The sequence below is a fragment of the Heptranchias perlo genome, chromosome 3 (assembly GCF_035084215.1).
Source record: "Heptranchias perlo isolate sHepPer1 chromosome 3, sHepPer1.hap1, whole genome shotgun sequence".
In the NCBI taxonomy this organism is placed as follows: domain Eukaryota; kingdom Metazoa; phylum Chordata; class Chondrichthyes; order Hexanchiformes; family Hexanchidae; genus Heptranchias; species Heptranchias perlo.
Window position 1 is genome coordinate 18,716,440 of NC_090327.1, and position 25,685 is coordinate 18,742,124.

The 25,685-nt window shown below is 45.5% G+C and overlaps 1 protein-coding gene across 3 annotated transcripts in view; it reads right to left on the minus strand.

Moving 5' to 3' along the window:
* LOC137310786 (receptor-type tyrosine-protein phosphatase mu-like) overlaps nucleotides 1-25,685 on the minus strand; it is a 797,377-nt gene that overhangs the window by 415,933 nt on the left and 355,759 nt on the right. For all 3 annotated transcript variants that reach the window (XM_067978407.1, XM_067978404.1, XM_067978408.1), the window contains exon 7: nucleotides 23,454-23,747. In XM_067978407.1, coding sequence (XP_067834508.1) covers nucleotides 23,454-23,747 — 294 coding nt within the window. The remainder of the gene's footprint in view (nucleotides 1-23,453; nucleotides 23,748-25,685) is intronic.

The window sequence follows — 25,685 nt, forward strand, 5'->3', positions numbered from 1 at the left end:
GTGGCTCGGTGTCAAATTTTGTTTGATAACGCTCCGATGAAACGCCTTGGAATGTTTTCCGTTATTAAAGGTGATATATAAATGCATAGTGGTTGCATAGTGGTTATGTTACCGGACTAGTAATCCAGAGGCCTGAACTAAAATCCTGAGTCATGAGTTCAAATCCCGCCACGGCAACTAGCGAATTTAAATTCAATTAATTAAATAAAAATCTGGAATTAAAATACTAGTATCAGTAATGGTGGCCATGAAACTACCGGATTGTCGTAAAAACCCATCTGGTTCACTAATGCCCTTTAGGGAAGGAAACCTGACGTCCTTACCCGGTCTGGCCTATATGTGACTCCAGACCCACAGCAATGTGGTTGATTCTTAATTGCCCTCTGAAATGGCCGAGCAAACCACTCAGTTGTAAAATCTCGCTTAAAAAAAGTCATAATAAGAATAAAACCGGACGGACCAGCCGGCATCGGACCACTAGGCACCGGACACGACAATGGCAAACCAAGCCCAGTCGACCCTGCAAGATCCTCCTCACTAACATCTGGGGACTTGTGCCAAAATTGGGAGAGCTGTCCCACAGACTAGTCAAGCAACAGCCTGACATAGCCATACTCACAGAATCGATACCTTTCAGCCAACGTCCCAGACTCTTCCATCACCATCCCTGGGTATGTCCTGTCCCACCGGCAGGACAGACCCACCAGAGGTGGCGGTACAGTGATATACAGTCAGGAAGGAGTGGCCCTGGGAGTCAGGTCAAACATGGGCAAGGAAACCTCCTGCTGATTACCACCTACCGTCCTCCCTCAGCTGATGAATCAGTCCTCCTCCATGTTGAGCACCACTTGGTAGAAGCACTGAGGGTAGCAAAGGCACAAAATGTACTCTGGGTGGGGGACTTCAATGTCCATCACCAAGAGTGGCTCGGTAGCACCACTACTGACCGAGCTGGCCGAATCCTGAAGGACATAGCTGCCAGACTGGGCCTGCGACAGGTGGTCAGCGAACCAACACGAGGGAATAACTTACTTAACCACGTCCTCACCAATCTACCTGTCGCAAATGCATCTGTCCATGACAGTATTGGTAGGAGTGACCACCGCACAGTCCTCGTGGAGAAGAAGTCCCGTCTTTGCACTGAAGACACCATCCAACGTGTTGTGTGGCACTACCACCGTGCTAAATGGGATAGATTCAGAACAGATCTAGCAGCTCAAAACTGGGCATCCATGAGGCGCTGTGGGCCATCAGCAGCAGCAGAATTGTATTCCAGCACAATCTGTAACCTCATGGCCCGGCATATTCCTCACTCTATCATTACCAACAAGCCAGGGGATCAACCCTGGCTCAATGAGGAGTGTAGAAGAGCATGCCAGGAGCAGCACCAGGCGTACCTAAAAATGAGGTGCCAACCTGGTGAAGCGACAACTCAGGACTACATGCATGCTAAACAGTGGAAGCAACATGCTACAGACAGAGCTAAGCGATTCCACAACCAACGGATCAGATCAAAGCTCTGCAGTCCTGCCACATCCAGTCGTGAATGGTGTTAGACAATTAAACAACTAACGGGAGGAGGAGGCTCTGCAAATATCCCCATTCTCAATGATGGCGGAGTCCAGCACGTGAGTGCAAAAGTATTAGGCTGAAGTGTTTGCAACCATCTTCAGCCAGAAGTGCCGAGTGGATGATCCATCTCAGCCGCCTCCCGATATCCTCACCATCACGGAAGCCAGTCTTCAGCCAATTCGATTCACTCCACGTGATATCAAGAAACGGCTGAGTGCACTGGATACAGCAAAGGCTATGGGCCCCAACTACATCCCAGCTGTAGTGCTGAAGACTTGTGCTCCAGAACTAGCTGCGCCTCTAGCCAAGCTGTTCCAGTACAGCTACAACACTGGCATCGACCTGACAATGTGGAAAATTGCCCAGGTATGTCCTGTCCACAAAAAGCAGGACAAATCCAATCCGGCCAATTACCGCCCCATCAATCTACTCTCAATCATCAGCAAAGTGATGGAAGGTGTCGTCGACAGTGCTATCAAGCGGCACTTACTCACCAATAACCTGCTCACCGACGCTCAATTTGGGTCCCGCCAGGACCACTCGGCTCCAGACCTCATTACAGCCTTGGTCCAAACATGGACAAAAGAGCTGAATTCTAGAGGTGAGGTGAGGTGAGAGTGACTGCCCTTGACATCAAGGCAGCATTTGACCAAGTGTGGCACCAAGGAGCCCTAGTAAAATTGAAGTCAATGGGAATCAGGGGGAAAACTCTCCAGTGGCTGGAGTCATACCTAGCACAAAGGAAGATGGTGGTGGTTGTTGGAGGCCAATCATCTCAGCCCCAGGACATTGCTGCAGGAGTTCCTCAGGGCAGTGTCCTAGGCCCAACAATCTTCGGCTGCTTCATCAATGACCTTCCCTCCATCATAAGGTCAGAAATGGGGATGTTCGCTGATAATTGCACAGTGTTCAGTTCCATTCGCAACCCCTCAAATAATGAAGCAGTCCGAGCCCGCATGCAGCAAGACCTGGACAACATCCAGGCTTGGGCTCATAAGTGGCAAGTAACATTCGCACCAGATAAGTGCCAGGCAATGACCATCTCCAACAAGAGAGAGTCTAACCACCTCGCCTTGACATTCAACGGCATTACCATCGCCGAATCCCCCACCATCAACATCCTGGGGGTCACCATTGACCAGAAACTTAACTGGACCAGCCATATAAATACTGTGGCTACTAGAGCAGGTCAGAGGCTGGGTATTCTGTGGCGAGTGACTCACCTCCTGACTCCCCAAAGCCTTTCCACCATCTACAAGGCACAAGTCAGGAGTGTGATGGAATACTCTCCACTTGCTTGGATGAGTGCAGCTCCAACAACACACAAGAAGCTCGACACCATCCAAGATAAAGCAACCCGCTTGATTGGCACCCCATCCATCACCCTAAACATTCATTCCCTTCACCACCAGCGCACAGTGGCTGCAGTGTGTACCATCCACAGGATGCACTGCAGCAACTCGCCAAGGCTTCTTCGACAGCACCTCCCAAACCCGCGACCTCTACCACCTAGAAGGACAAGAGCAGCAGGCACATGGGAACAACACCACTTGCACGTTCCCCTCCAAGTCACACACCATCCCGACTTGGAAATATATCGCCGTTCCTTCATCGCTGGGCCAAAATCCTGGAACTGCCTTCCTAACAGTACTGTGGGAGAGCCGTCACCAGACGGACTGCAGCGGTTCAAAAAGGCAGCTCACCACCACCTTCTCAAGGGCAATTAGGGATGGGCAATAAATGCCAGCCTTGCCAGCGACACCCACATCCCATGAACGAATAATAAAAACAAAATTACCAGCTGCAGGCTGTAAAATCTGAACCCTGGTCAGTCAGAGAGATTTCATGCAAAACATTTGTATAAATAAATTACATCTCCTGTCAAATAAATTGCTGTGGCTCTAACAGACAAAACTAGGATTGGAACTCCATATGAGAAATGAATTGTCTCAGTGTCCCATTGAAATACTTCAATCATTTGCCAGTTTGGACCGAGCCAATAGGTTTCTCTGAATATGATTATGAGTGAGCAACCAGTTTCAGACTCAGAGTGAGATTTGCTAAACATGAGCCATTCAGTGCTTTTTTTCCAATCTTATTTCATTATTGTTTATAAAATTTCAATTCTAGCCAGGAGCGGTGAATAGGGAGGCAACTGGTTAAATAAAAAGCCGATCATGGCCCAGGAGACCAACACTTAAGGAGAGTGTTGGGACACAGAACCGATCACCTGCCTCACTGAGTACCCAATTTCTCAGTTGTGTTGTCATGGTGACTTGCTGAGCACAAGCCAGATGCTTTATTTTAAAGAGAAAGAGAAATATCAGAGTGAGAGTTATTGCCAAACCATCCTTGGAAACATTCTAGCAGCGAGCTCAAGGGCAATAAATGCTGCCTGGTCTCTGCAAATGGGTACCTGGGGATGACCAGGAGAAATGGACAACATGTACGAGAAGGGCAAAATACATTGCCCAGCATACATGTGGGGAAGTAGGAGCTTGCTGGCAAGTGAGCCAGCTCACTTTCATCCTCAGTTGCACTGCCCTGGGATTTCGACTTCAAGGAGCCTGCCTTATAAATGGCTGCTATCTGAAAACAAGCATTTTATGCAACCATTTGAAAGTATGAAATGCATCTTGAAGTTCTGGCAGGAAACGTGGAGGAATCCATGACTCACCTCCGTGTAATCAAGCACGACGCTATGGCTATGAATGTCATTTTGAGGCCGTTACCACCCTGTTAATGGCAGGTGAAGGCACTCAAAGTCGATCCATGTGTAGCAAGAGAATTTTAGCTGAGCTTCTGGAAGGGATAAGATTTGTTGGCCTAGAAATTGGTGTGCTCAGCGCCCATTTTTCGGGCGCCACACTGATTACTAATGCCCCAATATGGTGGTCATTTCCAGCCAGAAGTGCGCTATCCACCATATTGGTTAAGGACAAACTAGATGACTCCTTTACCCACTCCTGAAGCAGGTGTTAGGCCCTTTGCATATGCAAATAAGAGGCCTAACATCCGTTTGAGGCCCCTTATAAGAGGCAAGATTGTTTTTTTCTTGATGCAGCCAGCGCCACCACGGACTGCACTCAGGGAAATCAGCCCTTGGGATCGCCTGCTACAAAGAAGGTAAGTAACTTACCTAATTGTGGAGCCAGAAGGAGCTGGAGTGTTTCTCCTGTTACCCCCACCTCCCACCACCAAAGTCATCGCTCCCGGCATGAACCCCGCGATCCCAAGCCATGCCCCCGGCCATCCCTGGTGCTGACCCAGACCCAAACCTCAACCCCAACCTAGGACCCGATCCTTGGCCCAATCCCCGATCCCCGACCCCAACTGATGCCCTGATCCCCGGCCCCAACCTAGACCCTGATCCTCGACCCCCACCCATACCCCGATCCCTGACCCAGGCCCCGCCCCCCCCCGACCCTGCGTTCCCCACCCCACGTTGCCTCACCCCCCCAATTCTCTGACTCCAGGCATGGCATTCCAACGTCTCCTTATTCTCAGACCCCGATCCCCGGCTCTACATTCCCTGATCCCTGACCCCCGGAGCCACTTACCTGAGTGTCCCTGCGACGCGAGCAGTGGCCCGATTTTTCACCATTCTTCACCAGCGGCCTGTTGTACCGTGCCAGCTCCAATATAATGAAACCCGATGTCCAATATCTGGGGAGCCATGGGCCTCACCATTCTGGCACAGGGAATGTACCCTACACACTCCCCCCAACACTGCCCCCCCCCTCACTTTTCTGGGCCCATATCTTTACATGTGTTTTAAATTATGAGTGTGGCTGCAATTGGTTACAAATGTATAAGTTTAACAGCAACACTGAGGATTTATCAGTCAAATATTGATGGAGCTGTTTATTGAAAATGACTTTAAAGACTGATTGAATTCAAAAGTGATGGATTCGTAGTAAAGGATTATTATTCTCACATTAAGAAGTGCTGAACTGTTGCAGTAAAAATCCCCTCTGTACTTATAATACTGAAGTTCTGATTTAAGTTACTGCAGTAACTAACCTTATGTAAATTGATAGAAAGTAAAGTTAGATTTATCAGCACACAGTAATTGGATTAATTAATTAATATTAATTTTATATTATTAATATTAATATAAAATTGAGGGCTCCTGCACCCTCCAAGGAATACTGACATAAGAATATGCGGGAGTGGGGAGGGGGAGAAGAAGAGCTTGTGGGGTTGTGAGGAGACAATTGTCTTGGGCTCTAGATCCTGATTGCCACACTTTGGGTGCACACAACTATGGAGACAGTGTGAGGACACAATTGGACTTGCCTGTAAAACTCCATGAACAGACAGCCTCCTGACATTCTCCGTCAAGTTCCCATGTGAATAATGGCCATGTGGTGAGATTCCCAATGGCAGTCAGTGCATTCAGGATCATAGGAATTGCTAAACGAGGAAAGACCCTGGTCCATCTAGTTTGCCTTCTACCATTCAGGTAGTCACATGATATAATGATAATGGATTTGTTGACTAATCATGGCAATCAATCTCTACCAATTAGTTTACAACAGACCCAGTAATGACACGAAGAAAACTCCAGTGGTGGAGAGCTTTGGGAACCATAGGTCCAAAGTCACCTTTTTCCTCCCACTACACTTGCCACATTTACTACATGTCATGTCTCAAATTACTCATATACTGTATCCCATACAGTTCAGGATGTTGTAGAGCTAATTTCTGCTTTATTACAACAGCAACTTGCATAAAAAAGCACCTTTAATGTAGTAAAACGTCCCATGGTGCAGCACAGGAACGTTATCAGATGAAATTTGACACCGAGCCACATAAGGAGGTATTAGAACATGTGACCGAAAGTTTGGTCAAAGAGGTAGGTTTTAGGGAATTTCTATGGCCAGTTTATATACTGCAGTTTAAAAAATCCTTGGTGTAATTTCCAGCAAAGGAAATCATACATCTATCTTCAGAAAAATCAGTATTGCTTTTCTTTAACAATCACAATTTAACTGGTCCATTGTCCCACCTGAAGCAACCTGTATTTTCTCTTGCCGATGCTGTTTGACCTCCTCTGCATTTCTGCATTTTTCCCTGTTTTTATTTCAGACCTCCAATATTCACATTTTGTTTAATATTCACAGCTGCTAGAAAAGGTGCTAAAACAGTAACAGTGCACTGCACTAAAAATCATCCAATTTCCGATTTGGATCAAGAGCTGAAAGCAGCTAACCAGTGATATTTCCACAAATGTTTGAAAACTGGTCTCATTGTGTCTTTTCATACGCATAAAGAATATTTTGACGTTACACTCCCTGGATTACCTTTTTCACTTATTTTATACAAAGTATTCAATTTAACAATCACCAGCAGCTGAATTTAAAAAATTACGATGTATTTTAACAAGCACAGTGAATCTTAATTGTTCAGAATTGCTCAGACTATCGCATTTTGTAAATCTTAGCAGATGGCCAGCAGTCACTGTTTATTCTAGCAGCTAACAAATGCTGGCATTTTCTCTGGCCACCTCATCATGTTATCATTATGATTACACCACGCTCCATTTTTTAAAACATTCTGCATTAAATGTTTTACTACACTGTTGTCCATCATTTAGTATTGTAATCAAACACATTTAGTGCCGCCATATGCTGCTCTCATATTGCTTTCTTCTGCAGCTGATGCCACTGAGAGACTAAAAAGTGACAAGCCAGGTGTTAGGAGTTGCGAGATGTCAGTCCACATTGTTGCAGTGTTCATCGCGAATGACAGGTTCCTATCGTTCTTTGTTGCAGTGAGGATGATAATAGCCTACTTGGGTAATCTTCTCCAGCCATATGTTTCAGCCTGCACCATTCATTCTTCCGATTCTGGATTACTGCTCCTTCCTCCACTCAATCATCAGATGCTGACCTGCTACTCACTACGCCCCGTCCTCTGTCTTTCTGTCTCTCTCGCTGCCTTCAAAAGCCTCCTAAGCAGCATGGGGTAGATTTTCATCTTCACTGCACGGGCAGTAATCTGGTGGAGCAGCTCGCCCGCCCTTTACAGAACCAGCTTTATTTTCATTTCATTAAAATCAATGGAATGAAAACCAGGAGATGAAGACAAAAGACTTGCCCCATATCTTCAACTGTGCTTTTGGTCCCCGTCAGTAAATTCCTTCACTTCCTGCCACGTATCCATCTCTCCCCTTTATTAATTGCTCTGAGATGTACAGCCTCAATGTTGCGATCCTGACATTAGTGGTGTTCTGTTGGCCCAAACCTCAGGCACACCTTCACCTGTAGCTCAGGCAGCGGGCTGCACCGAGTTATGCAATCTGCATCCCACCCCTCAGTCGATTAGACTACAAGCCAAGGCAAAGCTGGCCGAGAGAGTTTGACAGTCCAGTACACCTGGTGGGGATCACAAAATCCGACATGGGAGCAGCTTTTAAAGGGCTGCAGTTCGCCATAGAAGGGGAAATGGTGGTGGTTGAGAAAAGTGAAGTAATTGATCACAATGGCACAGTGGCGATGTGGGCAACACAGCTCTTTTTGATATTTGGGAGTTGGAAGCTGTAAGAAGTGTGCCATGGGAGGGTGGCCATATTTGGGGCTGAAGGCCTCTGGTAGCTGCATGGAGGGAGATCACTGCCTGAGTCAATGCAATCACCTTGCATCTAATGGCTAATGAGGAACACAGTGTGCTGCTAGCAGGAGCAAGGTGAAAGTGAATGTGCTCCTCACTTTAAGACATATTTCTTGCAGGCCCATCAGGGATTACATAAATCCCAGTTTGCTCCCACGCATTGCCTTTAGAATTCAGGCAAAAGTCCAATCATCACTGGAGTGGACCCTATGTCAATGAACCCAAAAACCTATTAGTATTGGCATATGTACTGCACCAAATTGAAAATTGTTCCCTCGCTTTATTTTTCAGTGTAAAATAGCATTTGTGCAGTTTTCCTGGAATATACTATTATTATCTGACATCCATATTTTACATAAGACTCCTGTCCTAAAATATTACAACTTTTTTTAAAACTTTAAATGGTTAATTACTGGGCTGCCAACTTCCATTATCAAAAAGGAACATGTGCCATTGAATTTGATATCAAAGAGACGCAGAGACAATAAAACACATTTACACATTAGTGTCACAACCTGTTATTACACATCTTCTGTAATTTGAAACCAATTTGGTGTAATTTCTTTGCATAACAATTATTGAGGCATATTTCAAGGGGGATGGGGAGATACATAGCATTGGCCCTACACTATCAGTGTGCAGTACTCTCTTCCAGCTGCAAATGCCACATTATCCAAACACTGTTGAGAACCATTAAGGTTATTAACTGTCTGATAGGTTGTGTTCTCAGTTTAAATGTGGTTTGCAGGACCCTAAGGCGAGCAGCTTAAAGTGTACAATTATCACTGTAATTAAACAGGTGCAATGATTCTCTTCATAAATGACTGCTGCTACAGATTCCACACAACTACTATTGAGCATGGCAGCATTTTACTCCTAGCCAATTTAATTGCTTTACCATTACCTTATCAGCATTACACAGCCCCTCAAGCCAATTATTAACACATCACGTGCTGCTCGATGACCAATGTCTGCTTCGTACAGCTGAAGTTTATAAACAAAAATGAAATCTGTAATGATGCGCGACAAGCAATCTTTATCCTAATACCAAAGGGTTTTCTGAATTGTGCTTTGTTCAATTTTCCTAGGCCTTTAAACCTAACTCAAGAGGTTAACAATACGTTTACATCGGTATCGAAATAATAAGGATTACACTGACCAAAAAAAACCCAAGTCAGCGCTCCCCTGACAGCTCAATTGCTATGTGCACTCCCCATTATGGTACTAAGTCACTCGTGTCCTTGTGTGCTCCAATGGAAGGCAGCGAGTGCAAAGGAGGTCGAGAGCCAACGCATTGGGTTCCTGCTGTTTATTTCATTTGGGCCAATAACGTAGTTGGAGCACCTCAGCAACACTTTTCCGTGTTCCTGGATGTCGTCGGGCCACTCTTTCCCACATTTCTAGCTACTCCCAACCCGCACTCATAGAACTATAGAATTGTACAGCACAGAAAGAGTCCATTCGGCCCTTCGTGCCTGCGCTGGCTCTTTGAAAGAGCTGTCCAATTAGTCCCACTCTACTGCTCTTTCCCGATAGCCCTGCAAATTTTTCCTTTTCAAGTATTTATCCAATTCCCTTTTGAAAGTTATTATTGAATCTGCTTCCACCACCATTCCAGATCATAACAACTTGCTGCGTAAAAAAATTCTCCTCATCTCCCCACTGGTTCTTTTGCCAATTATCTTAAAACTGTATCCTCTGGTTACTGACTCTTCTGCCAGTGGAAACAGTTTCTCCCTATGTACTCTATCAAAACCCATCATAATTTTGAACACCTCTATTAAATCTCCCCTTAACCTTCTCTACTCAAAGGAGAACAATTCCTGCTTTTCCAGTGCCTCTACATAACTGAAGTCCATTATCCCTGGCACCATTCTAGTAAATCTCCTCTGCACCCTCTCCAAGGCCTTCCTAAAGTGTGGTGCCTAAAATTGGACACAACATTCCAGCTGAGGCCTAACCAGTGATTTATAAAGATTTCCTCCACATCCCATCAACTCCTGATCAGCTTTTATCCGTAGGCCTGTCTGCAGCCCCTAGGGTCTCCGGCAAAAGCTGGCAGCAGCAAGGATCCAGGCCCGGATAAGTCCCTTTCCCAAAATTTTTAAAGATTTCTTGTCGGCTAGGAGGAGCAGGAGTGCTCCTCCTGACCCCACAAGGATACCTTGCGTGTCCCCTGTCCTCGGCTCCTCCTCCCCCTGCCCACCCGCCGATCGCGGACTTCATTGGGAGTCTGCCAGAATGGCTGCAAAATCTTCTGGAACCCAAATAAGTCAGGTTCTAGATTTCCACACGATTTTCTTGTGGTCTTCATTAGGAGGCAGAACCTTCTGCCCAGCCCAAACAGGGCCAATGAGGCAAAGGGAGCAAGGCTGAAGGCAGGATCTCCCCATATTGGGAGTTCGCATCTTCTTGGCCTCAAAAGGGTCCAACATAGATCTGGAAAGGTGGGTGAAAAGAGGTGTAATGGTCTCCTGAAGGGCGGAAGTGGGCCCCACTAGGGGAAAGGGACTGTCTAGGCCAGGATTGGAGCCTGGAGACAGGGTGAATCTAGTGCCTCCCTGAAATGGGAAAGTCGTGCCAGAGTTCCTCGCCTATGGGCCAGTACTAGGTCCCTTGCTTTTTGTGGTATATAATAATGATTTAGACTTAAATGTAGGGGGCATGATTAAGAAGTTTGCAGATGATACAAAAATTGGCCGTGTGGTTGATAGTGAGGAGGAAAGCTGTAGACTGCAGGAAGATATCAATGGACTGGTCAGGTGGGCAGAAAAGTGGCAAATGGAATTCAATCCAGAGAAGTGTGAGGTAATGCATTTGGGGAGGTCAAATAAGGCAAGGGAATACACAATAAATGGGAGGATACTGAGAGATGTAGAGGAACAGATAGATAAGGTGGTTAAGAAGTCATACAGGATACTTTCCTTTATTAGCCGAGGCATAGAGTATAAGAGCAGGGAGGTTATGCTAGAATTGTATAAAACACTAATTCGGCCACAGTTTGAGTACTGCATACAGTTTGGTCACCACATTACAGGAAAGATGTGATTGCACTGGAGAGGGTACAGAGGAGATTTACAAAAATGTTGCCAGGACTGGAGAATTTTAGATATGAGGAAAGATTGGATAGGCTGGGGTTGTTTTCTTTGGAACAGAGGAGGCTGAGGGGTGATTTAATTGAGGAGTATAAAATTATGAGGGGCTTAGATAGAGTGGATAGGAAGGACCTACTTCCCTTAGCAGAGAGGTCAATAATCAGGGGGCACAGATTTAAAGTAATTGGTAGAAGGATGAGAGGGGAGCTGAAGAAAAGTTTTTTCACCCAGAGGGTGGTGGGGGTCTGGAACTCACTGCCTGAAAGGGTGGTAATTGTAAACAATTTTACAACACCAAGTTATAGTCCAGCAATTTTATTTTAAATTCACAAGCTTTCGGAGGCTTCCTCCTTCCTCAGGTGAACAATGTGGCTTCCTCCTTCCACATTGTTCACCTGAGGAAGGAGGAAGCCTCCGAAAGCTTGTGAATTTAAAATAAAATTGCTGGACTATAACTTGGTGTTGTAAAATTGTTTACAATTGTCAACCCCAGTCCATCACCGGCATCTCCACATCATGAAAGGGTGGTAGAGGCAGAAACCCTCATCACATTAAAAAAATACTTGGATATACACTTGAAGTGCCATAACCTACAAGGCTATGGACCAAGTGCTGGAAAGTATTTCAACCGGCACAGACACGGTGGGCCAAATGGCCTCCTTCTGTGCCGTAAATTTTCTATGATTCTATGATTCTTTGATTCTCGCTCTCTCTCTTCCTCTCCCATAGGCGTTAGCACAACTGTGAGGAATTAAAACATTTACTTTTTCCAACCATCACCGAAACACAGGTGAGATAATTAATTGGCTTTAAAATTAAACTGTTATTATTCAAAAATTGAACCAACATTAGCATGAGAGAACAGTCTCTCTCTCTCTCTCTCTCTCCCTCTGTCTCTTCATCTCACTCTCTGTTTACACATTCTGTAAGAGAGACTGGAAGGGAAAACAACAACAGAACAAACAATAGTGTAAAAAGAGGAGCAATTAGATGCAAGAGAAAAGAAACGCCGACTGGCATGGTGTTGGAATGCATGTGTGTTAATGCGAGGAATGTTACAAATAAGGTTGATGAGCTCCAGGCACAAGCTGCCACATGGGGTTATGATATAATGGTTATAATGGAGACCTGGCTTAAAAATGGGCAGGAATGGGAACTAAACATTCATGGCTACAATGTTTTCGGGAGGGATAGGGAAGGAAAAAAGACAGGACGGGGTGAGGGTGGCAGTATTGATCAAGGATAATATTACAGTTCTACAGAGGGATGATATAAAGTTCAAGGACTGAATCTAATTAGAGGTAATGAACAGATAAGGAGCTGTTACATTGCTGGGTGTTTACTATAGACTCCCAAATAGTGAGAAGGAGATAGAGGAACAAATGTGTAGGCAAATTTCAGAGAAATGTAAAAATAATAGAGCAGTTAGAAAAGGGGACTTCAATTACCCTAATACAAACTGGGGAAAAAAACAGACTATAGGGCAAGGAGGGTGAAGAATTCCTAAATTGTGTACAGGAGAACTTTCTTAATCAGTTTGTTTCTAGCCCAACGAGGAAGGAGGCAGTGCTGGATCTAGTTCTGGGGAATCAAGGAGTATGATTCAGTGGGAGGACATCTGGGTAATAGTGATCATAATATAATTGGTTTAAAGTAGTTATGGAAAAGGACAAAGAAAAATCAAAGGTAAAAATACCCAACTGGAAGAGAGCCAATTTCAGAAGGGTGGACTAGAAACAAAGACTGGCCAAGAAAACAGTAAATGAGCAATGGCAGGCCTTCAAGGCGGAGATAGTTTGGATACAAATCAAGCATATTCCCATAAGGAGGAAAGATGGAGCATCCAAAGCTAGAGCTCCCTGGATGTCAAAGGAAATAGAGGTTAAAATAAAACAGAAAAAGGAGGTTTATGACAGTCAAAAACCAGGCAGAATACAGAGAGTGCAGGGGGAAATTGAAAAGGATATAAGAAGGGCAAAGAGAGAGTATGAGAAAAGTTTAGCAGGTAACATAAAAGGGAACCCAAAAATCTTTTATAAACATATAAAAAGTAACGGAATGGTGGGGCCAATTAGGGACACAAAAGGAAATCTTCTTGTGGAGGCAGAGGGCATGACTGAGGTACTGAATGAGTACTTCGCATCTGTCTTCACAAAAGAAGAGGATGAAGTTAATGTTGCAGTCGAGGAGGGGAAAGCAGAGACATTGGATAGGATAAAAATAGATCGAAAGGAGGTGCGAAATGGGTTGGCATCGTTCAAAGTTAACAAGTCACGGGTTCCAGATGGGATGCATCCAAGGTTGCTGAGGGAAGCTTGGGTGGAGATAGCAGAAGCTCCAACTACAATCTTTCAATCATCCTTGGATATGGGAGTGGTGCCAGAGGATTGGAGGATTGCGAATGTTACACCCCTGTTCAAAAAAGGGGAGGGATAAACTTGGTAACTACAGACCAGTCAGCCTAATGTCAGTGATAGAATAACTACAAGAGACCATTGTCAAGGACAAAATTAATTCTCACTTGGAGAAGTTAATAAGGGACAGCCAGCACGGATTTGTTAAAGGCAAATTGTGACTGACTAACCTGATTGAGTTCTTTGATGAAGTAACAGAGAGGGTTGATGAATGTTGTGCAGTAGGTTTGTATATATGGACTTTCAAAAGGCATTTGATAAAGTAGCACCTAATAGACTTATTTGGAAAATTGAAGCACATTGTATTAAAGGGACAGTAGTAACTTGGGTATGTAATTGGCTAAGGGATAGGAGGCAGAGAATAGTGGTGAATGGATGTTTTTCTGACTGGAGTGAAGTATGCAGTGAAATTCCCCAGAGGTCGGTATTGGACCATTGCTTTTCTTGTTATATATAAATAACCTGGACTTGGGTATAGGGAGTAAAATTTTGAAGTTTGCGGATGATACAAAATTTGGCAATGTAGTAAATAGTGAGAATGATCGTAGCAGACTTCAGGAGGACATAGACAAACTGATGAAATGGGCAGATACATGGCAGATTAGTTTAATGCGGATAAGCGTGAAGTGATGCACTTTTGGAGGAATAACATGGAGAGGTTGTATAATCTAAATGGTACTATTTTGAGGGGGGCGCAAGAGCAGAGGGACCTGGGGGTGCATAGTCACAAATCTTTGAAGGTGGCAGGGCAATCAAGAGTACAAACATTGGCGAACTTTTTCCCAATCCTGAATCCACAGCACTGAAGCCAATTGTAGCAGCTCTTACAGTCACTTCATACAGTCAATGTTAATAAAGGACATTGATCCTGTCACACAAGTTTGCCCAGTTACAACATTTGATACAAAAGGACCAGCATCAGCAACAGCCTGCAAAGATTGTATGCTTGACCACAATAATGAAGAGTGTAAATATCTCACAGGCACATCACATTAGCATCATTGTCGAGTTAAATATTTTAAGCATCAACAATGAAATGGCTCAACTCAATGTAATAGAGCACTGCCGATTTGACTAATAAATAAATATGTTCCTTCGGAGTCTGCTGAATAAGGATATATGAATAATTAAAGGATCCAAATGAATTGATCGCAAATTAAATCATTTGTTGTTTGATGGAGCCACTTGTGTTTTACAGCACTGTATATATGAAGTCGGACTTGTTGCTCAGCATTGCATATATAAAACCAGCAATGTTGTACAGCACCTTGTATATGGAGCTAGCCATGTTATACAGCACTGTATATATGGAGCCACGTGTGTTATTCAACACTGTATATGAAGCCTGCAGCGTTGTACAACACTGTATACATGTAGCCAGCCATACTCTACAGCTCTGCATACACGGAGCCGGCCATACTGTACAGCACTGTATACACGGAGCCAGCCATACTGTACAATGCTGTATACACACAGCCAGCCATACTGTACAATGCTGTATACACACAGCCAGCCATACTGTACAGTGCTGTATACACACAGCCAGCCATACTGTATAGCACTGTACACATGGAGCCAGCCATTGTGTATATGGATCTGGCCATATTATACAACATTGTATACATGGAGCCAGCCATACTGTACAGCATTGTGTATATGGAGCCAGCCATGTTGTACACATTTGAGCAATTAATCCAGATTCAGGAAAATAATAAAGCACTTATTTTCAATATCTCATTGATTACTTAGGCAACTGATAAGTGCATCTGCGTATAAAAAGGTGGGAAACTGCTATCTCATTTCAGCTAAATATCTGCTCACTATCTTATTAATTATTAATCATGAAATGATAGGAGCTTGTAACAAAGGTAATGCAGTAATCATGGTGGACTTTAATCTGCATATAGACTGGGCAAATCAAATTGGCAAAGGTAGTTTGGAAGACGAGTTCATGGAATGTATTTGGGGTGGTTTCCTAGAGTAATACGTCATGGAACCAACCAAGGAACAGGCTATTTTAGATCTTGTATTGTGTAATGAGATTGGGTTAATTGGTAATCTCACAGTAAAAGAACCTCTGGGGAAGAGTGATCATAATATGATAGAATTTCACATTGAGTTTGAAAGTAACGTACTTAAGTCAGAAACTAGAGTCTTAAACTTAAATAAAGCCAATTACATAGGTATGAGGGGCGAATTGTCAAAGGTAGATTGGGAAATTAAATTAAAGGGTTTGACAGTTGAAAAGCAATGGCAAATATTTAAAGAACTATTTCAATATTCTCAACAAAAATACATTCCATTGAGAAATAAAAACTCCACGGGAAGAATGATCCACCCGTGACTAACTAAAGAAGTTAAGGAGAGTATTAGATTGAAAGAAGAGGCCTATAATGCTGCCAAGAAGAGTAATAAGCCTGAGGATTGGGAGAGTTTTAGAAACCAACAAAGGACGACCAAAAAATTGATAAAAAAGTAGAAAATAGAATATGAAAGTAAACTAGCAAGAAATATAAAAATGGATTGTAAGAGCTTCTACAATTATGTAAAAAGGAAGAGAGTAGCAAAAGTAAACATTGGTCCTGTAGAAGCTGAAACAGGAGAAATTATAATGGGGAATCAGGAAATGGCAGATGTGTTAAACAAATGTTTTGTATTTGTCTTCACAGTACAAGACACAAAAAGCATACCAAAAATAGTGGGGAACTAAGTGGTAAATGAGAGTGAGGAACTTAAAACAATTAATATCACTAGAGAAAAAATACTGGACAAACTAATGGGACTAAAAGCCAACAAATCCCCTGGACCTGATGGCCTACATCCGAGGGTTCTAAAAGAAGTGGCTGCAGAGATAATGAATGCATTGACTATAATCTTCCAAAATTCTCTAGATTCTGGAACGGTCCCAGTGGATTGGAAGGTAGCAAATGTAACCCTGCTATTCAAGAAGGGAGGGAGAAAGAAAACATGGAACGACAGGCCAGTTACCTGATATCGGTCGTCGGGAAAATGCTGGAATCCATTATTAAGGAAGTGGTAACAGGGCACTTAGAAAATCATAATATGATTAGACAGAGTCAACATGTTTTTATGAAAGGGAAATGGTGTTTGACAAATTTATTTGAGTTTTTTGAGGATGTAACTACCAGGGTAGATAAAGGGGAACCAGTGGATGTAGTATATTTGGATTTTCAAAATACTTTCGATAAGGTGCCACATAAAAGGTTGTTACACAAGGTAAGGGCTCATGGGCTTGGGGGTAATATATCAGCATGGATAGAGGATTGGTTAAAGGACAAAAAAGAGAAAGTAGGGATAAACGGATCGCTCTCAGGATCCTTGCGGCACTCCACCAGGTAACTGGTGGAGTGCCACAAGGATCATTGCTCGGGCCTCAGCTGTCTACAATCTATATCAATGACTTAGATGAAGGGACCGAGTGTAATGTATTCAAGTTTGCTGACAATACAAAGCTAGGTGGGAAAGTAAGCTGTGAGGAGGACTCACTATCACGAGAGAAAAAGTACTAGGTAAACTAATGGGTCTAAAGGCTGATAAGTCTCCTGGACCTGATGGCTTGCATCCAAGGGTCTTAAAGCAAATGGCTACAGAGATAGTGGATGCATTGGCTGTAATCTTCCAGAATTCACTAGATTCTGGAAAGGTCCCAGCGGATTGGAAAACCCCAAGCGTAACACCCCTATTCAAGAAGGGAGTGAGACAGAAAGCAGGTAACTATAGACCAGTTAGCCTAACATCTGTCATTGGGAAAATGCTAGAATCCATTATTAAGGAAGTAGCAGCAGGACATTTGGAGACTCAAAATACAATCAAGGAGAGTCAACGTGGTTTTATCAAGGGGAAATCATGTCTGACAAATTTATTAGACTTCTTTGAGGAAGTAACGGGCAGGGTGGATAAAGGGGAACCAATGGATGCAGTATATTTGGATTTCCAAAAGGCATTCGATAAGGTGCCACATAAAAGATTACTGCACAAGATAAGAGCTCCTGGTGTTGGGGGTAATATACTGGCATGGACAGAGGATTGGCTAACTAACAGAAAACAAAGAGTCGGGATAAAATGGTCATTTTCAAAATGGCAATCTGTAACTAGTTGGGTGCTGCAGGGATCAGTGCTGGGGCCTCAACTATTTACAATATATATCAATGACTTGGATGAAGGAACAGAGTGTCTTGTGGCCAAATTTGCTGATGATACAGATAGGTGGAAAAGCAAATTGCGAGGAGGACACAAAGGGCTCGATTTTACCAGGCCTGCGGGTTTCCGGCGGGTTGGGTTTCGGGAGCGTGGTCAACACGCTCGGTGAAATTAGTGGGTTGCCCGCGCGATCGTAGCAGGCAACACACTAATAGGAATCAATTACCTGCTCCTCCGGGGTCCACGCTGCTGGTCTGCACGTCGGGCGGGCTGCGCATGCGCAGTACGATCTGTCAGCTGGAGGCTCTCTAGTTAAAGGGGCAGTCCACCACTGACAGATGCTGCAACCAATGGAACAAATTACAGCATGGAGCAGCCCAGGGGGAAGGCTGCTCCCAGTTTAATGATGCCTCACCCCAGGTATCATCAGATGGGGTGAGGAGGAGGGTGAAGACAGAGATCTTCCACCCGGCGGGCGGGAGGAAGCGGCCAGCCTCTGCCACCAAGAAGGCCTGACTCGAGGTGGCAGAGGGGGTCACCTGCGCAACGAACATATCGCCCACCTGCATACAGTGCAGGAGGCGCTGCAATGATCTCAGTAGGTCAGCTACAGTGAGAACACGAAGTCTTTCCCCTACACTCCATCTGCCACAACACTGCCCCAACCCCAAATCTCCTTCGGCACCGCCAACACTATTCTGTCACATCACCCCTCATACCCACTCAAACCCCATCCTCATCTTACCTCCACCGACTCACCTCGCCAGTACTCATCCTGCCACTAACACGCGACCCAATCCTCATACAATCTCATGGCTCTATCCCATACTCACCCTCTCGTGCATCTCCCTCACGGCCAGCCTCACTCAACCTGCCACCACCTGTGCTGCAGCCACAGGGCATGCATCACATATGTGTAGTAGGCAGCGTAAGGCAAATGTTTCGTGAGCATGAAGTGGGTGCACAAGGGTGTCGGAGGGTTTGCCATGGGTGTTACCTATATTGAATTTCAGAGCAACAAACAGCACACATTATATTGGCACCACCACTGCCATGTCTCCACGAATCCTGTCTGTTGTGTTCAATAATGCCCGCTCCTGGGTATCACTATGAGGACCCACCACTGATGCCACCCATCGTGTTACTGCAGAGTAGGTGCAGGTGTATTTGCAGGGCTCTTCCGCGCAGACCACTGAGAGACATCGGCGGTGTAGCCGGCTGCACCCTGGAAGGATGCGGAGGAGAAGGTGTGGAGGGCAGTGGTGACTTTGGCAGCGACAGGTAAGCACGTGGTGCAGGGGCCAGCCAGGAGCAGCTCGGCATGAAAGAGCCTGCAGATCTCCACGACTACATGTCGAGCGAATCTGCGCCTCCGTGTGCACTGCTGCTCGGAGAGGTCCGAGGAGCTTCGCCTCGGTCTGTGGACCATGTGGCGAGGGTAGTGCCCTCTGCGATGCGTCTCTCTCTGCGGTAGCCCTCCCTCCTGCTGTGCAGGTGGGCGTGCAACAACACCGTGTTGGGGGGCTCCACGTCTCCGAGGCGGACGGCGTGGACTGCGAGGCTGCTGGGGCTGGTCATGCTGTTCGTCCTCCGAGGGTGTCCACGCACCACCCATCTGGCAGGTGTTGGTCTGAGGGGTTGTGCAGGGTAGGTGGGTGGTTCCTCGGACTGGGGCTGCGGTTTCGTGTCGGTCTGTCCTCTGGCTTGGCGGGGGGTGGTGGGGGGCAGGGGTTGCCCTATGTGACGCGGTGGCCTCCTGCGTGGGTGAGGGCTCTCCCCCGTGGAGTGCACCTTGGCAGCTGCCACAGGCTGCTGGCTGCAACACGCCTGGTTGGAGAGAGACTGTTTCCCCCAGTGTGTGAAACAGTCTGCGATGCAGGTCAAATCCCACACTTCCTCTTTTGACAGCTGATTCAGCTCATTAACTGACCTCAACAAGCAAGGTAAGTACTCTCAAGTGGAACCCCGCTGGCTTTAATTGCCTGCGGGATTCCCACCAGCGTGGGCCACGCACGCAGCCACGCACGTCATCGGGGAACCCGGAAGTGGTCGGGATCGCGGCGCGATCCGGTCACGTGACCTCATATCGGGATTTTCGGGGCCCCCCCGCTGGAAACCCGCAGGAAACCCGACCCTAAAATCGAGCCCAAAGTGTCTGCAAATGGATATTGACAGGTTAAGTGAATGGGCAAAAATTTGGCAGATGGAATATAATGTGGGAAAATGTGAAGTCATCCACTTTGGGAGGAAAAATAAAAAAGCAAAATATTATTTGAATGGAGAAATACTACAAAATGCTGCGGTACAGAGGGATCTGGGTGTCCTCGTACATGAAACACAAAAAGTCAACATACAGGTGCAGCAGGTAATCCGTAAGGCAAACAGAATATTGGCCTTTATTTCGAGGGGGATGGAGTATAAAAGCAGGGAAGTCATGCTACAACTGTACAGGGTGCTGGTGAGACCACACCTGGAGTACTGCGTACAGTTCTGGCCCCGTTATTTAAGGAAGGACATACTTGCATTGGAGGCAGTTCAGAGAAGGTTCACTAGGTTGATTCTGGGTATGGAAGGGTTGTCTTATGAGGAAAGATTGAACAGGTTGGGTCTGTACTCATTGGAGTTTAGAAGAATGAGAGGAGATCTTATTGAAAGATACAAGATTCTGATAGGGAGATGCTGAGAGGATGTTACCCCTCATGGGGGAATCTAAAACTAGGGGCATAGTCTCAGAATAAGGGGTCGCCCATTTAAGATGGAAATGAGGAGGAATTTCTTCTCCCAGAGGGTCGTGAATCTTTGGAATTCTTTACCCCAAAAAGCTGTGGAGGCTGAGTCATTGAATACATTCAAGGCTGCGTTAGACAAATTTTTGATCAGCAAGGGAGTCATAGGATATGGGGAAAAGGCGAGAAAGTGGAGTTGAGGTAAAAATCAGATCAGCCATGATCTCATTAAATGGCAGAGCAGGCTCGAGGGGCCGAATGGCCTACTCCAGCTCCTATCTCTTCTCGTGTCTTATGGACACAAAGGGCCTGATATTAGGAGGGAGGCGGGTTGGCAGTGGGGGGTCAACTGGGCGCATGGGTAATGCGCCCACTGAAATTGGTGGGTTTGGCACGCGATCGTAAGTAAATTGAAGCCACTTACCTTGGCTTCTGGGATTCGCGCTGGAAAGCTGCGCAGCGGGCGGACTGCACACCTGCATCATAGGCTGTCAGCTGGAGGAGCCCTATTTAAAGGGGCAGTCGTCCACTGACTGATGCTGCAGAAAATCCGGCCAATTACTGCCCCGTCAGTCTACTCTCAATCATCAGCAAAGTGATGGAAGGTGCCGTCGACAGTGCTATCAAGCGGCACTTACTCACCAATAACCTGCTCACCGATGCTCAGTTTGGATTCCACCAGGACCACTCGGCTCCAGACCTCATTACAGCCTTGGTCCAAACATGGACAAAAGAGCTGAATTCCAGAGGTAAGGTGAGAGTCACTGCCCTTGACATCAAGGCAGCATTTGACTGAGGGTAGCACCAAGGAGCCCTAGTAAAATTGAAATCAATGGGAATCAGGGGGAAAACTCTCCAGTGGCTGGAGTCATACCTAGCACAAAGGAAGATGGTAATGGTTGTTGGAGGCCAATCATCTCAGCCCCAGGACATTGCTGCAGGAGTTCCTCAGGGCAGTGTCCTAGGCCCAACCATCTTCAGCTGCTTCATCAATGACCTTCCCTCCATCATAAGGTCAGAAATGGGGATGTTCGCTGATGATTGCACAGTGTTCAATTCCATTCGCAACCCCTCAGATAATGAAGCAGTCTGAGCCCGCATGCAGCAAGACCTGGACAACATCCAGGCTTGGGCTTATGAATGGCAAGTAACATTCGCGCCAGACAAGTGCCAGGCAATGACCATCTCCAACAAGAGAGAGTCTAACCACCTCCCCTTGACATTCAACGGCATTACCATCACCGAATCCCCCACCATCAACATCCTGGGGGTCACCATTGACCAGAAACTTAACTGGACCAGCCATATAAATACTGTGGCAACAAGAGCAGGTCAGAGGCTGGGTATTCTGCAGCGAGTGACTCACTTCCTGACTCCCCAAAGCTTTTCCACCATCTACAAGGCACAAGTCAGGAGAGTGATGGAATACTCTCCACTTGCCTGGATGAGTGCAGCTCCAACAACACTCAAGAAGCTCGACAGTACAAAGCAGCCCACTTGATTGGCACCCCATCCACCACCCTAAACATTCACTCCCTTCACCACCGGCGCACTGTGGCTGCAGTGTGTACCATCCACAGGATGCACTGCAGCAACTCGCCAAGGCTTCTTCGACAGCACCTCCCAAACCCGCGACCTCTACCACCTAGAAGGACAAGAGCAGCAGGTACATCGGAACACCACCACCTGCACGTTCCCCTCCAAGTCACACACCATCCCGACTTGGAAATATATCGCCGTTCCTTCATTGTCACTGGGTCAAAATCCTGGAACTCCTTGCCTAATAGCACTGTGGGAGAACCTTCACCACACGGACTGCAGCGGTTCAAGAAGGCGGCTCACCACCACCTTCTCAAGGGCAATTAGGGATGGGCAATAAATGCCGGCCTCGCCAGCAACGCCCACATCCCATGAACGAATAAAAAAAAAGCCCGTGCCGGCTCTCTGCAAGAGTAATCCAGCTATCCCACTAACCCGCCCTTTCCCCGTAGCTCTGCAAATTTTTACCCTTCAAGCACTTATCTAATTCCCTTTGAAAGCCACGACTGAATCTGCCTCCAGCACCCCCTCAGGCAGTGCGTTCCAGATCATAACAACTCACTGCGTAAAAAAGTTTTTCCTCATGTCGCTTTTGGCTCTTTTGCCAATCATCTTAACTCTGTGTCCTCTTGTTCTCAATCCTTCCACCAATGGGAACAGTTTTTGTCTATCTACTCTGTCTTGACCTCTCATGATTTTGAACACCTCTATCAAATCTCCCCTCAACCTTCTTTGCTCTAAGGAGAACAACCCCAGCTTCTCCAGTCTATCCTCTGAAGTCCCTCATCTCTGGAATCATTCTAGTAAATCTTTTCTGCACCCTCTCTAAGGCCTTCACATCCTTCCTAAAGTGCGATGCCCACTTGTTTGTTAAAGAAACTGCCCAATTTTCATTAAAAAATCAGGTGGCTTCTCTAACTAGTGGGCAATCCGCCACGCTGGCATACCGCCTACGTAGTGAAGGCAAAAATTACCCCCATGCACTTTCCAGCAGGAATCACTTGCTTCCAGCAGGAAACAGTGACCCATTAGCCCAAGAGTAGTGATGCCAACTTCAGTGTTGTCACCTGTGATCAGCCAATTCACCATGTAATCAAACCTCAGACTGTCCTTGTCTGTATGGCTCAGTGCTACACCACATGGTGTGGTAAATATTGAGCCATGAAGAGCAGGTAATAAAAGTATGTATAGAGTATTAGATTAGAAAGTGACTGATCGACATTGACCTAATTTAAGAACCAAGGAGTTAAAGATGCAGTACGATGTTAAATTTTTCCTCATTTGACTGTCCAATTCATCATCAAATTTCAACCTTTTCCTCTATGTCTTACCTCCACATTTTGTTCTCATTATTAGAGGCGGGCCAGGAGCTCCCCTTCCGCCTTCCCCAGGTCGTGTGAGCAGCACTCGAATTTCATACTCTGTGTCAGGATCCAAATGCCCAATTTTGTACTGATGGCTGTCTACAGGTTGTATGTCCGTCCAACTCCCAGTTGTGCTGCGGTAATCGATATCCCGTTGGACGATAGGACCATCTCCACTAATGGAATTTGCATTAAGTTGAATCCATAAGTACGTAGCACCAACAGAATTAAGCTGAGGTGGAGCTATCGGAGTAGGTGGATCTGTGAAATGAAGGTTTAACAATTTTAATTATATATTCAGGGATCACATATGGAACTAGATATATGGAATTGCTAAGTGGCAGATCTTCTTTGATCCCCGGATCAGTACCATATCTAATAGTTAGGGCTCTGTCCTACAAGAATGTTTTCAGTTTTGTTATGTCTTAGGTAGTCAGACTCTTTTCTTTCACTTTCTCCCTTTTCCCCCATCCACCCCTTTTTCTCATACTTTTAATCACTTTCTTGAAAACACAACATGGCATCACCTACACACTTCTTGATACACCTCATATTCCCTTACTCTTTCTAACCGAGTAATGTCCTGCTCCATCATATAGATTTCACAATTTAAATAAAGCAACGTGTCGATTTTTCAATTGTTAATCCCAAATCTTTTTCTAAATCATTGCAATTTCGTTTGCTTGCCAATGTAGACTTCAGCATTTTCTCCAGAAATCCTGTAAGCTCCTTCAGGACTATGGTGGCACTTATATGCCAATGTGCAAGATATTACAACTTGTAAAACATTAAGGTCTCCTACAAGATGACATTAGACTTCAACCAAGCATTGTGACTAACTTTCACTTCTCTTTTGGAATGAAAAGCAAAACATTTGGGATGAAAATAATTACGCCGTTGTACAATAAGGTTGTGGGTTCAAGACTCGCGCCAGGAATTGAGCACATAATCTAGCCAACACTTCAATACGGTACTGAGGGAATGCTGCATTGGCACAGAGATCATATTTCAAATGAAATGTTAAACCTAGGCCCACAGCCAATTATAGGAAAGTATATAGCCCAGGCCAATAATGGAAAGGTCCTCCTCCAAGAATCACTAAAGGAAAGTTATATGTCCCAGAATCAATAATGGAACTTAAATGTCAAGGAAACCAACAATGTGAATGTATACCTCTCACAACCAAAAACGTGAATGTATATCTCTCAGTACCAACAGGATGAATGCATATCTCTCAGAACCAAGAATGTGAATGTATATCTCTCAGGATCAAGCAATATGAATGTATATCTCTCAGAACCAAGAATGTGAATGTATATCTCTCAGGATCAAGCAATGTGAATGTATATGGCTCAGAACCAACAATGTGAATGTATATCGCTCAGAACCAACAATGTCATAGAGTCATAGAGTCATAGAGTTATACAGCACGGATAGAGGCCCTTCGGCCCATCGTGTCCGCGCCGCCATCAGCCCTGTCTACTCTAATCCCATATTCCAGCATTTGGTCCGTAGCCTTGTATGCTATGGCATTTCAAGTGCTCATCCAAATGCTTCTTGAATGTTGTGAGGGTTCCTGCCTCCACAACCCTTTCAGGCAGTGAGTTCCAGACTCCAACCACCCTCTGGGTGAAAAAGTTCTTTCTCAAATCCCCTCGAAACCTCCCGCCTTTTACCTTGAATCTATGTCCCCTTGTTATAGAACCCTCAACGAAGGGAAAAAGCTCCTTAGTATCTATCCTATCTGTGCCCCTCATAATTTTGTACACCTCAATCATGTCCCCCCTCAGCCTCCTCTGCTCCAAGGAAAACAAACCCAATCTTCCCAGTCTCTCTTCATAGCTGAAGCGCTCCAGCCCTGGTAACATCCTGGTGAATCTCCTCTGCACCCTCTCCAAAACGATCACATCCTTCCTGTAGTGTGGCGACCAGAACTGCACACAGTACTCCAGCTGTGGCCTAACCAGTGTTTTATACAGCTCCATCATAACCTCCTTGCTCTTATATTCTATGCCTCGGCTAATAAAGGCAAGTATCCCATATGCCTTCTTTACCACCTTATCTACCTGTTCCGCCGCCTTCAGGGATCTGTGAACTTGCACACCAAGATCCCTCTGACCCTCTGTCTTGCCTAGGGTCCTCCCATTCATTGTGTATTCCCTTGCCTTGTTAGTCCCTCCAAAGTGCATCACCTCGCAC